We start from the raw sequence: 14,832 nt of genomic DNA on the forward strand, positions 1-14,832 counted from the left end.
TTGGCAGAGAAGCCTTAAGTCTGACTCAGTCAGGTCTTCTAATTAGGGGCTAACAGAAAGAAGATGCTATACAAAAGTCAAGAGTAGACATACACACATAACAGCATGATTAATTGTTTAAGGTCTCAATAGTTAAAGAATTCAGATAGAACAGAAGCTCCCAGAGAACAGAGGAGCAGCATTAGCTCATCTACTCTCAGCATGATTTATCACAGAGCAGGAAGTCCAGCTTTAGAAGAGAGGCTGCGACTCAGTCCAATAGCCACAGCAATGATAAGCTTAAGTGAGGCATGTATAACATCCCACTATTAACAATGTACATGTTGTTCAATTGTGTGACAAAGCTCTCAAGATTTTGCAGATCAAAAGAAATTTGGCTTCCTGGACTAGTTGTACATTTATTTTGTGTGACAAAAAGTAATTGTGTTTATCTGTTTAGAAACAGAAGTAATGGAGAAAAGAGAAACTAAAACTCTTTTACCTCATCAAGTACTGTTTGCTCTACAGTAAAAAACTATAAAGGGGAAAAATCTGTTGCTCTGCTGATTCTCTAATCCTCTCCTCAATGACAGGAGAAAATGTAATAGCAGAAGACCTTTTCAGCTGTGGCACTTGGAACACTGTTTCCACAGGGCTCTTCTGAACTCAATACTTTACAGGACACCGCTTCTGCTCCATATTTCAGTTACCACTGGTTTCTTCTCTCCATCCCACTGTGGACTTGCAGGTGCTGCTCAGCTGCTCCCACTCACAGAATCACTTCAGCATTGCTGCTTGCTCTGTCAGCAGATACTGAAAACAACACAGGTCTGCATTCTAGCTTGATACTGGATCTCCAGATTTAGACTGTCATACTCCTAACTCTCATCACCATTGTAAGACAAAAACCAACTACAAAATTTCTTGAAAGGCTGCAAATACCAATGACAGGAATCATGCAACCACATATTTCAACACAAGTGGGCTCTTCATCCCCATTTCTGCTAAGCACCATGAATATATTAAGTGCTTTTCTCCATTGTTGACTTTAAAGGTCATTTGTCAGCGCTTGGCAGGGGATGGCCCTCACTACAAATGCTGGCCTTGAAAATATGACAAAGAGCAGAAGTAAGAACCTGTTCAATTACAGTGAATTTCTTGTTAATACAGAAAGAGGGATATAGAATCATAATCTGCATAGGTAAACATGTTTATAAGGGAAAACCACATTTAATAAGTAGTTTATTTATTAATGATAATTTGGGGGAAAAGAAGGTCATTACCACTGTAGTGGAAATACGATACTGTGATTCTGGACTAATAAAAATTTTTTTTAAGTTTCATAACTCAATAAGAAATCACAATTCAGTTAATGATAAAACAGGTAAAAATTATGAAAACAAATTTTGCTACCAACAGGAAATTATAAGAAATATTCTTAACTAAGACAAATACTTGTTAAATATATCATTTTTATGATGTTCATCATAAAGCAAAAATTTATCAGCCCGATAAGGTAAAAAAATGCTTAAGACAAAGATTGTGTTTTACAAAAATTTTAAAACCTGAAATACAGAGAATCCTATTTTTAAAATTGAATTTGGTTTTGAAGTCACAAAGTTGCCACCACATAGAATTATTCCTTGCTGTATTTTACCTAGGAATCTCTTGCACTGAGCAACCAGAAAGTGGTTTTTCTTTATAAAGTAACATTTTAGGAAGGAAATAAATGCTTGAATAACAAGTTAATTCATTAAAAGGACTAAACACTAAATTAATCATAGGCCGTGCTATTACATCCATACCTGACATCCCTGTACATTCCTGACACATTCTTCAGCTTTACCTCTTGAAAGTAAAACATTGTTAACAATTAGGAATGGGCACACCCGTTTATAGATAAAGATATAGATATAGATAAAGATACAAATATAGATATATAGATACATAAACACACTTCTGAGATGTTTTCTGAGATGTTTCTGAGATGTTGTGGTCTTCAGCTTGGGAGAGAAGAATGTAAATTGACATGCCTTTCTTAATAAAAATTGAGGAGCAACAACTCCTAAATTCTTTTCTGTCAACAAGTAAATCCCCTTTTCTCACCCATTTTGCCTGTATTCAAACAAAAATATTCCAAACCATAGGACATATTTGAAACAATTAATGCAAATAGAGATTTTTCAATGCTGTCCATACAACCCGCCTGAACACCTGCAGCCTTGATGCACAAGGTGGCTCAGCTCCATCGCTGAATCTCAGTGCGTATGGCAGGAAGGGGAGGAGAACCGAACTTTGGCAAGTCATCTCTATAACTTACTGGGCTTTAGGTAATGCATGACTCTACAATAAATCCAGCTTATTAATGTCCTCTTTTCATTTGCTATGTATCCTGCTTACAAATGATATGTTTTCCTAACTCACTCAAAAGTGTTGACTTTTGCTGCCTGTTTCTACTGAGACATGAATGGTCCTTGCTCAGTAATCCAGTTAATTGTTGCTTGAAAACAGCAAGATGTAGCTGTAGCCAGGACAGAAAACCAGACATTTAGAGACTGAAATGTCAGGCACAAAACATTAAACCAGTAAATTCTGCATGGAAATAATTTGCCCTGTATCTTACCAAGATACCGAATTCTACAACTATGTGGACTTGCGGAATACAGACCTCACAGTAAGCAAACTTCAAATATATCTTTGATGGTTTTCAAGTTGTCTGTAGGTTCAGCATTGTTTTACATTTACTTATGTTTTGAAATACTACCTGCAAAAAAGACAGCTCTTGGAGCTCAATTCTCTCATAAAGAAAAACTTCTGTGGGCTCTGAGTCTCAGTATTCACAAACTATCTGAGCAAGCAAAACCAAGAATTTTTTTTGTTCTGCTAGCTAAAAACACTGCTAGCTAAATTCTAATTCTGTAGAATTAGTAACCAAAATTCATCAGAACATAACAGTTACTGCTGCCCTCTACAAGCAGTTCTCCATGGCTGAAATGGGGAACTACTTGCCATTCCTTAAAAAGTGTTTCAGCTTGCAAAGCCTGTATCATTGGAGGTGAACTGGCTTACTAAAATCTTACTAGACCACAAGTCACTCCATGTCTCCAACCTGACAACTTTTGTGCTCCAGGTAAGCATATTAAATGCATGTGTTTATATAAATTGACTATTCAAAACAGGAATTCACAATTTTCTATAGTTTAAAACAATGTAAAACACTGTGCAGATTATTCTTAATATCCTAGATCTACATGGGAAAAAAAAATTATAATGAGCTAATCCAAGTCATTAACTAGCTTCCTTGTCTAATAGCCATTGAGAAAACTTTTTATGCTATTTTTTACTTATATTATACTATGCTTAAAAAAAATAAATACTTAAACATAGTTTACACATTGAGTTTTCATAATTGAGTTCCAGTTAATCAAACCACATTTCTATCTACAAGATATATCACAAATAATTCCTAAGCAGAAGGGAAGATTAAATATTTTGTCATTAAGTGTAACTTAATGCATTCTTTAGGATTAGCAGTTCTTAAACACAGATTATGACTAACAACTTCAAAAAAGCAAGCATTTAGTTCATACTAATATTTCACATTAATTCCATTTCTGTACAAAGACCAATCAGCCACTAAACACTTATGGAGGCAAAATCCTTTTATTTTTTAATGAAGGTTTACAAGAGGAGACTAAAAAAAAAGGCAAACCCACAAGCTTTACCAATCATATCAAATTTATGTAAGATATATCTACTGGCATGTTTACCTGTCTGTTTAAAGTAGCTTCCATAAGAAAGTTTGGAATAATATACCAGTAATACTGATACAAAATGAATTAATAATAAATGTTAACATGTATTAGGCATTTTTGAGTGAAAACAATCATGCTAAATAAGCTGATTCAGGGAGTTCTAAAAAAAGCTTTAACTGAAAACCCGACATTTACAATCTCTCCTAAAAACAAGCAGAACACTACACCAACCTAAGCATTAGCTCAATTAAAAAAGGGGGAAAAAATGAAATCCCTTCTCAGCTTAATAACTTGTTAGTTCTTGACAAGTGCAACAACACAACAATAAGCCAGTCAAAATGAGTTTTTAAAGCGAGGTTATGCCCTTCATGTTGTGTTATCACAGTGGCAGATCAAACTGCTGACTTGGACTCTTTCTGCCAGCAGTGCTGATGCTGCCTGTATGAGCTACTGTCACAGAATAGTCATGGTACCTGCTCTTGCCTATAGAAAAGCACTAAATTGAACTCGAAGTAGTGTCTTTGTGATATCTTTTCAACAAGTCATGTCCCATTCAGCCTGCTAGTTTATCTCTGTCAGGCTGGGGGCCCAAGTGGTTTGCATGAGCTGTCAGGGACAGGTCTACCAACCTGCTCAGTGCTAAGGAGGTAATGCATCTTTTGGGCTTGGTATTTCTTTTCCTTTTCTTTCTTTTCCAGGTCTTTCATTTTCTCTTCATTTTCCTTCATTTCTGCATACTTTTGAAGTTCATGCCTGTAATAAAATAAATCTGCTAACTATATTATAACAACAAAAGACATGCTAGTCTTTTAGTTTACTTTAACCCTTTCATAGCTTCACAGTGTTTTGTTCTTATACTTTAGCAATATACTGAAACCACTGGAATGTAAAATTACTGTTCTTCCAGTTCCACAGCAGCAGGATTTTACATGGATATAACTAAGAAAAAACAGGATTAAAAGGATCAAAATTAGGAGCAGTATATAGGTTCACATTGCTTACAGCTTGATAAAATAGTATTCATGTAAGTCCTTTCATTTTCCTCTAAGTAGGTTCACATTGCTTACAGCTTGATAAAATAGTATTCATGTATGTCCTTTCATTTTCCTCTAAGTGTCATTTTACTCTGAATTTCTTTAAGTGGAAACTATTATAATAAAAATACAGGTTGTTCACTTATGTTTCAGCTAGTGCCTTGCAACACCTCCTGATCTGCAGAGAGGTGAGATTTTACGGAATGAGAGAGGATAACAGACATGGGATAGGACATGATATTCAGTTCTGGATCTTTGAGTAAGGATGAGAAAATAGGCACAGAGGAAAATGGGATGGGAACCTTTCATGCATACATTGTCCTTGGGAGGAGTTTCTGTGACATTGGGCTCCTCGCATGGGTCATTTCTGCTCTGGTTTGATGAGAGCTATAGAGGCCACCACAAGAACCAGGAAGTGAACTGCTTAATGAAGCACTGCACAACAGAGGTATGCAAACACAGAGAGCCACCTAAACATGTGAGTCTGTGCAGAAAACCCTTTCATCATAAAAGAAATATGGAACTATACCTAACACCAGGTTTCAAAGAATGGAGAAAACTCATTATTTCAACTGAATGTTTACAGGAAAACTTGAACAGAAAATGGGCATAGATTTCCAAATAGATGTGCTTTTTTTCCACAGAGCCAGGCTCGCCATAAATTATGCAAACAGTAGAGTGAATTAATGTTCTATAAGAAACAAAATTCTATGCTATTGTGCACAGTGCATGTGTATAGATTTTTTTGACCCAGTTAAAAAAGGTTAGTTTGATTAACATTTGTTAATTTTGTTATTACAAAATGGCTAGTTCAAATTAACCTGTGTGCCAAAGAAACGAAGCATATTCAGCCAAGCATTTAGATTGCCAAAAATTTAATTAGGTGAGTAAATTCTAGTCTTTATGCTTTCTAGTATGTTTATATACAATAAAATAAAAAAGGAAAAAAATTATTCACATACCTAAATATTCATAATTCAAATTTTCCTGCAAAACAGATTATTTAGAAAGGTCTACATTAATAGTCTCAGTTGTTTCAATGAGTACCAAATAAGACACTCTGAGGACATGGGTGAAATCATGTCAAAATATGCACATGGGTAAGTTTGCTGATATGAATAACCACATGGAAAAGTCATATTGCTCCCAAAAGTGTTTTTTAAGGTTGTGACTCAGCCTTACACTTAATATTTAAATTATCATTAAATTAGGTCATCAAAATATATGAAAGAGCAATGATTGGTTTAAAAATATGAAGACTTTGACATCACATTCTTAAATACAAATTGAAGTGTAGAACTTATAGTATCTCATGCTATCTTTCAAGATTTTATCAATTAAAATAAGTAAAATATTAAGTAATTAAATATTTTATTTCAACTGTAAAAGAAAAAATAGAATTTAAAGGAAATACAGATCAGAAAAGATGCACAGGTATTTTTGCATCTCTGAAAATATTGTTGCAGTTTACTGTTAAAGGCTGCTAATACAATATTTCATACAAGGTTACTTATGAAGCACACTGACGTTTAAAAATCACCATGCTATGCTTTTGCAGCAGTGTAATTTTTTTCCAACATAAGATTAAATTGCAAAATAAATGAATTACTTAGAGTGGCATGGCCCCCATTTTGCCACCCTTCTCTTGAAAATTGCTTATTAATATGAAAAAAGAAGTTGGAAAATAGCCTGTTTTACTTTATGCATAGCGTTCTGGGGCCTCAAAGCCTGCAGAGCCAGAGTAGCTGAACATTTTAGATTGTGTTGGCAAGCAGGGACGATGACCTTTCTGACCTGCATCTCAAGGCTATTATTAATCGCTAAGTAACCTGGTAAAGCCAAACAAATTTGTTTCCATTGAAAGGATCTCTATCTGTGTCTGAGAATTTGTGCTGTACCAAACAAACCTCATTAACTGTGTCCAGTTTTGACAAAGAACTAGGAGTTGGAGAGATTTGTGACCTTTCTTTGTCCTCAAGGTACAGATTTCAGAGTCACTACATGTAGGTACATAAGCATTTTTTACTAGGAAACTCTTTGTTCTATATCCATAAATCACAAACAAATGAATAAATAGACAATACATATAGCATCAACTTTGTTCTTTTATTTTATGCCTCTTCACCTTCAATATCAGAGTGTATGATCTGTGGTTTACATATTTCATACTATTCCTCTTTGATTACAGAGCCTTCTATTCAGCTTTAGTGCCTCTATCTACAACTGGTGAAATAATAATCAAAATATTACTACAGTCCATTCATGTTCTTATATACTGAGGTACCTCTTCCTAACAGTGAATATTGAAGCTTTTTGATTTAGAACACAACTGGTGATAAAAACCCACAAATAATGTCAAAAATATAGATTTGTACTGCAGAAATAATGATGCAAAATGTTTCCCATTGTCATCAGTCAGAATTTATCAGATTTCTTTGAATGAATTATTAATAATCATTACTTGCTGTAATTAAATTAAGTCTAAAATACTTGTTGAAGTTCCATGTAATTCATGATCTTTTTAGACAGTGTTATCATGATGATCATTCCTGATTATCACATACCCTCTGTAACATTTGTACCATAATCCATGTAAAAGTTTGAGATTTTTTAAGCAGTTACAAATAATTTTCAGCATACTTTTGCAGCAGACACATTTTGTCAGTTGTTCTAAAATATCTCTATCAGGCATTATACTGCCCTGTACAGTTGTACAGAACATGCAGGCAATTCTGACATAGGGATAATAGCTCCCAGGATGATTCCCTCCTGAGAGGCAATACAAAATAAGTGGTATGTAGCAGTCCAAACATTGCTTGACAGGAAACACTGATGTTTTAGCATAAATATAGATTTATTTTCAAGCCATTAGAACCTGAAACTTTCATCTCTTTTAACATATTTTCAAGCATTTGAAAAGGAGCAACAAAAGCAGAGAATCTAAAGCAGTTAGATACAAATATTCTATTTCACACATTAGCAGATTAATACTAACATGTCATGAACTGTGCAGGGGTTTCACTGCTGCCATACAGAATAATGTGTAGAAGGATAAGTGATACTAATGACATAAACTTAACCTTCCAAATGCTTACTTAAAACTAAACTAAACTTAACCTTCTACATGGCTTACATGGAAATGTGTCCACTGGGAAGTTACATGCTTGGGCTCTTCTACATGTACACCTTTCCAGAGAAAATAAATCCAAATTCTATTAAAGTCAATAGCAAATCAGTGGAAATTAAATTATTTTTGGATTAAATCAGTACGCTTCCTGCTAGTCCTCTCTTTGTTTGCAAATATGATGGGTTCACTGAGCAATCTTTTCTTGGGATATATGTATCATCTCTGTGACATTATGAATACTAGCTGTGATACGTGAAACTGTGGATTCTGGACCAATTTTGCATCCGGATGGACCTTTCCCAGTTCAGTGTGAAGTGGGAGAAGGCAAATTGTTTGACCTGCTTTTTTAAAGCTTCAATATATTTTGCAGGAGAAAAAGAGTTCAGTAAATGAAAAACATGTTTTAGGATATTTGATAATCTTGTTCTAATTTTGTAAGCAATCTGTCTGTTGCATAGTTCATAGCTGGAAAAGTACTGCTTATTAAAAGCTCAAAAAATTAAGTAATTATTTTAGCACATAATCTTTTATTTGTCTTAAAGCCTATCTCAATATATTAACAGCATCTATTGTATCTTCCTACAAACCTGGCTCTCCATATAAGTTTAGTCCAATCAGACCTTCTTCCACATACATTTGTATTGCTTTGTAGGAATAGCTTTGTAGGAGAATTATGTGGATATTTTAACAAATGTAATGTCTTATCATGATCTGAAAATTATTGAAAAAATCAGAAAAATATCAATGGTTTACTATGGCAAGTTCAGGATGCTTTTTTTTACCAAAATCATGAATATACTGGCTAACACAAAGTGTGTTGTCCTTGTCATAGGGAATGTTTCATGCTTTTGAAAATAGGCAAAGGATTATCAACACATGCTCAAAACCCACAATTAAAAATGATCTTGTGTAACAAATCTGTTAAGTACCTACTGAATTGTTAATGATAAAATTACTTGCTCTCTATAGTTTGAAAATAAAAGGAATTCATCTGACAAGGTAACTTATTGTTATTCTGATTCTTCATTATGCAGTATGCAATGGTGTTGATTCCTGCTATGAGATGCAAATTCAGTTGACAGTGCTCCTGCTGTCTGTATAAAGGTTAAAAATACACATATAATATTGTTCCTGGCACTTTTGGAAAGGTCTTCAAGAGATGATTTCAGTAATATACAGATTTTAATAATTCTGCATAGAACTTCATCATTTTACAAATCACACTGACCTATATTTATTAAGCTTATCAAACTATTGCATTCTGTTTGAATTTCCATTGGTATTCTGTGGTTCTTTGGCCAAATAATATTACAAAATTATTATATTAACTAAAGGAAAAGGCATCAAATAAAAACCAATAATCAGTATAGTTGCCTAGAGTATCAAGAAAAAGTATTAAGTTATTGTGATTTTAAACAGTTCAGACACCAAATAATAAAATTCCTGCAACAGAAGCAGTAGGCAACCTTAGCATACAAGGAGATAACCTAAATGTATTTAATCTTCCAGACTATATATCATTCTCCCGGCTCAAATACAGATTATGGAAGGTAAAATAAAATTAGTGAGACAATAATTTTTGGTATACCACTACATGCCACTCATGTTAACATCACATTGGTGTAGGTGAGGATGGAATATAACTTTCCACAATAATATTGTTTGCCTTAATCGATTAAATTTGGGAAAACAATGAAATATATCTATAGACCAGCCTAGGATGTAAAAATAGTTTAGAGAACTCTGTACTTGGAAGGCAAAGTTTTAACAGAATATACATACTACATACTTAAGTTAGCTATGTACCATCTGTCAGCTTGCTCCTCCTCAATATATTTCTCATTTTTTAAATGAACCCCTTCATATTTAGCAAGCAAAACAGGTAAGTCTCTTTTCCTCTCTACAATGATGTATAGTCCTGTGTGTATCCTGACAGAATTCTTTGATGAAAATATTTGATCTCAAGTTGGAGTTTGATAGATGCTCAAAACAACAGTCAATCATTAGTGGTAGGTATCTTACTGCCTACAAGATCTACTACAAATAGATGTCAAAATATATTACTAATTTTAAATCTGAATGTTTACATGAATCCATTCAACAAATTCATCATGACACTCTCTTCAACATCTGGATGAATATTATTGCTCTGTAGTAGATGTCCCTGCAGTGTAGTGAACAGGAAATATGACTCCTTAATATGAAAAAATTAAAATAAATAAAGGCAATGTGTAGACATATGAAAACACCCTGTATCTCCCATTTTTATTAATTTTACAAAAATTAATTTACAGAAATTACATTATAATTTGTGCATAGTAGCACATCATCGGTCCATCTCCCCTTAGTCACAAAGTGTACAGTGCTAATGGAATTAAGTGACCCACCAGTTCCACTGTCAAGGTCCACAGTGTGATCAATACACGACGTTGGAAATGCGATGAGCATGGTGCTGAAGGGCACACAGTGAATGAATACCTTGTGCAGATCAGGAGATCAGGGCACAGCATGTACCAGGCGATAGGGAAGAACAGATGGATGCATCCTTCTTATCCCTCCAATTTCCACTGCTGCACAGTTACTCAAGAGAGTGCAACAGCCTTTCAAGCTACTGATTGCAGAGGCAGCTTAGAAATCAAACCAGATTATTTTCCTAACCCACTATGCAGAATCTTCTAATTAAGGTTTCAAAAACAACTGATACAGAATTTTTTCCTCACATATACTAAAAACGTAATTTTTTTCATATATAGTCTCTTAAGATTATTGTATTTCCTCAAAATGTGCAAACTTCTTTTCCCTTGTGTACATACATATATATATATATATATATATATATATATATATATATATATATATACGTCCTCAAGGCAAATTTACTTTATCCTCATTGGCAGCAGAAAATGCTGTGAAGTTAAAAAAATTTTTGTAAAAGTCCAATCTAAACAATGATTTTTCAGCTTAATTATTTAAATTTAATTAAATTGCAAACTCCACCTATTATGGATGTGGCATAAGAGCAACTAATCACCAAAGCTTCTGTTGGCAGAGGAACTAGATTCAGGGATACTAGTTCAACTTTATTTATACCCAGGTTTGTGCTGAAAAACATAAAAACAGGAAAAACGTTTTCACTCAATGTCTGTTTGCTATTGACCCCTCCATGAAAAATCAGCCTGATTGATTAGCTTTAATAGTGAAATTAGTATTTGGTGATTAGCTTGAACAGAGAAATTAGTATTTGGGGTTAACAAAGCCGATCTGGCCCAGAATGGATAACAAAGCTCCAACACAATTTATTCTGACAGCAGTTTAGCAGCAGTGGTCATTTTTAGCACAGTGTCAGTGTTAAGTTACTAAGAGCGCAGTCATGCTCCTAATTTTTTCTGCAACATATAAAAGAGAATGTCTAACCACAGCCAAATACCATTGGAAGTTTTCTAGCGAATGTCATGTGAAAGTATCTGCTATCTTTTGGCACTGCAATTCCCAGAAGACTATATATGCTACCATCTGCACAGTAATAAGTATAGGAAAGCTCACTGCTATGTTTTGCTACAGTTAAGCTGTTCCCAATACTGGAATGAACTCATTTAAGCTAACTGTTATCTCTCTGCTGCAGTGCAGTACAATGTAGACATATCTGTACTTCTTTTACTTTAATATATGGTGCTTGGCAACATTTACAATATTCAACATTATGTGATTTAGAAAGCAAACATGACGTTATAGCTTCTAAAAGTCATCAGCTAAGTTGATTTTCCTTCTCAGAGTATTATGAAACAATTTGACTGAGGTCTACTCACTAATTCACATCCCTCATTTACTTTCACATAAAAGTCTGCATACATTGATAAATAAAATGGTACACTTTGTCTACATTAAAAAAGTTTTACAATAGCAAGGCAGGGAGAGCTTTTATGTAATGACCTATTATGTATGACAGAACAGCAATGCCAAGACTCAAAACTTCACAGTGACTTTTGTAGTACCTCATGGTTTTCTCAATTTCATATTCATGGAATGGTGTTACCACTTGAGCATTTATGACGTTGTTTTTATTGAAGCATAAAACATTATGAAAGATACAGTAAAGGAATAGTTTTATTACATAGCAATTGTAGTTATTTTGGGAGAGATCTAAGACATTGTTTTTAATACAGCAGTACTACTTGTGATTCTACTGCGCTGGCTTATTGCCAAACTGAAAATATCAGCTAGATCCCAATTTTTAGAAGTATTAGGAAATCTTATCTCTTACTGTCGTAAAAACAAAAAAAAACCCAAAAAAAAAAAAAAAAAAAAAAAAAAAACACCAAAAAAAAAAAGAAACCCCAGGCATTTTCAGTATGCCATGGAAGAAATTACACTCGGAATTGAGGTCTGTTCTCTGAAATTTTGGTTCTGCCTAATAAATGAGACTACACTTAATTATAGATTTCAACATCCAATTATACATGTCTAAAGAGTACATCCAATATATTCTATAGCCTATACTCAAGCACATAAACTTCTGTTCAGAGTACTAAATCTTTCCTGAGGGGCCAAACACAATGCTGTAGATATTTGTGAGGCCTCTCCATCAAGTACAAGTAAGCAAATGAGTGCTGCATGCATTTGGGTACCATGCACACCGAAAGGCCAAATCAGTTTGTTAGCAAACAGTTCACTAATTGCACAAGAATAGAATAGCCTACTTGGAGAAGTGAGGTGAAAAATGTTGCTTTCTTGAAACAATTTGCTTCTTGATTTGATTTGGTTTGAAGGTAGCAAGAATTGTGAAGTTCGAGGTAAAACATAGGGATTTAGCTTCAGAGTCAAGGATAAACCAGTTAACGGACTCCTGCAATTATCCCTACAAGGTGAAGAGTCTGAGGAATTTGAAAGGGGTATAATGATAAGTAAAATTTTCTCACAGTTCAAGAAAAGTCATGCTCACAATGTGAAGAATTATGGCTTTTAAAGGAGGTATTTCAAGCAGGATTCATAGATATGAAGAAGCTCTTTCACGTGATAGAGCATTCATACAAATGAATGTATAAACTGACAGAAGAAAATTTTTTTTTTAATTTCCTAGTCATCATAACTATGCTGAGTTCTGAAGCCTAGTATTTTAAAGGACATTTGAAGGTCTGTCCAAAATGGTAACAAAAATTATTTTAAGCAAAGACAACATCTTTCAATGATCTCTGTTGTTTAGGGCTCACACAGTTTTCAGTCTAGTATAGCTGAATATAACAAGAAGTAATGGTTCAAAGATAAAATGAAACTGTTTCAGTGGGGAACTGTGGGACATACTTTGAACATAAAAGGTAATTAACTCCTGGATTAAAAGGGTATTTACTAAATTTTTATATATTTTGATGTTATTAAATCAAGACTAGATTGCTCAGTCAAAGCTTAATGGGCTTTTTATAGATACTGCTATAAATTGGATATTGATAGACATCATATTTGTGTTAGATCTGAAGTCAGACAAGATCATCTGATTCCAAATAGCATTGTTTTCATTATTACTAGGAAAAAAAACCCACTTTTTTTTGTAATTACTCACTACTGTTATAGACTGTATAAATAGAAGACAAATACTCTCTGTTTCCTTCTCTGGGTGACCACTTCAGAGACTTAACTCTCCTTAGATAAAAGAAATATATATTTATAATGATCTAGAGAATAAAAAAAAACCAACTAAGACAATTTTTTTATCTCCTTTTTTCTCCATTTTGGACACTTTTTCTTTAAAACAAAACAAAAATGTGCTCATGAGATACTTATACTGCTTGTCATCTCCTGCAATTCTATGATATCTCATGGGACATTATAGGATACACCAATATAAAGCGAAGGATTTTAATTTTCCACTGTAAAAAAATCTGAAATGCCAAAGAAAGATCAATAAGCCTTCACATCCTCAGACAAAAAAACTAATTCACGAACTTGGAAAAAAGCAGTGCATAGTCACCAGACTTCCAATAACAAAAACCACTGAGAGGTGTCTCATTTTAAAGGTCTTCACTGCTGTAGTTTCTATCTCTCTGACATAAATGGGAAATGATAAAGGGAGTCTAATCTCAAAAGCCTTTCACTGGGTACAGCAGTGCCAAAGAACACTATTTTGTTTTGCCTTCCTTAATATTCTGATATCTCTGAGCATTTTGCTGATTTGTGAGTAATGCTACTCTTTGATAAAGAGTTATGAAGTACGGGAACAGTTAACTGACAACTTTCTAGCAGCACTCAGACACAGGATCTTACATTATTATTAAACCAAAATAGTGATGTTAGATCAAATAGGCTGTAGTGTGCCAACTAAGGAAAAACCATTCCTTTTGATTTTGGGTTTGGTTTGTTTGGGTTTTTTTTGGGTTTTTTGGTTTTGTTTTTGTGGGGTTTTTTGTTTGTTTGTTTGTTTGTTTTGTTTTGTGTTTCTTTGGAAATCTCAAATATAAGCTACATTATAGCATGTTCTGGAAAATACACATCTGTAAATTAAGTACTTACTGATGTACCTACAGATAAACTCACATATGAGCTGGAATACTTGGATAGCATAGAGCAAACGTAGTTATATAATTGTATATAAAGTGCTCCTACAAAAAAATTAAATATCCAATTTTCTTATGTAACACATAAATGAATGCATTTAAATTTTATGCTTCATTATTGAACTGAAAATAGCACAAGAAAACAAACCATCACCTCATTTTAGTAACAATAGAACCGCTTAAGTGAGTTGAGTAAATAGCACATAATATTTGTCATACTTCTAATGACCTAAACAGCTGAAGTGACTATGGCACATGAAAAATATTTATATACTTCTGCGGGAGTCTTTAGTCTTCAAGTGGTAGAGCCCTTGCCTTATAACCTCGTATAGCCTGTATATAGATGACCTGTCATGTCTCTACAATTAGATAAACCAGAACTGCTATAATGT

General features: G+C 33.8%; 1 protein-coding gene across 8 annotated transcripts in view; it reads right to left on the bottom strand.

Moving 5' to 3' along the window:
• SPATA17 (spermatogenesis associated 17) overlaps positions 1 to 14,832 on the bottom strand; it is an 86,445-nt gene that overhangs the window by 47,540 nt on the left and 24,073 nt on the right. For all 8 annotated transcript variants that reach the window (XR_010359070.1, XM_064414180.1, XM_064414181.1 and 5 more), the window contains one exon: positions 4,364 to 4,487. Coding sequence is in view for 7 of the 8 variants with exons in the window: in XM_064414180.1 (XP_064270250.1) it covers positions 4,364 to 4,487 (124 nt within the window). In the remaining variant the exon portion in view is untranslated. The remainder of the gene's footprint in view (positions 1 to 4,363; positions 4,488 to 14,832) is intronic.

The sequence above is a fragment of the Passer domesticus genome, chromosome 3 (genome assembly GCF_036417665.1).
Source record: "Passer domesticus isolate bPasDom1 chromosome 3, bPasDom1.hap1, whole genome shotgun sequence".
Classification (NCBI taxonomy): domain Eukaryota; kingdom Metazoa; phylum Chordata; class Aves; order Passeriformes; family Passeridae; genus Passer; species Passer domesticus.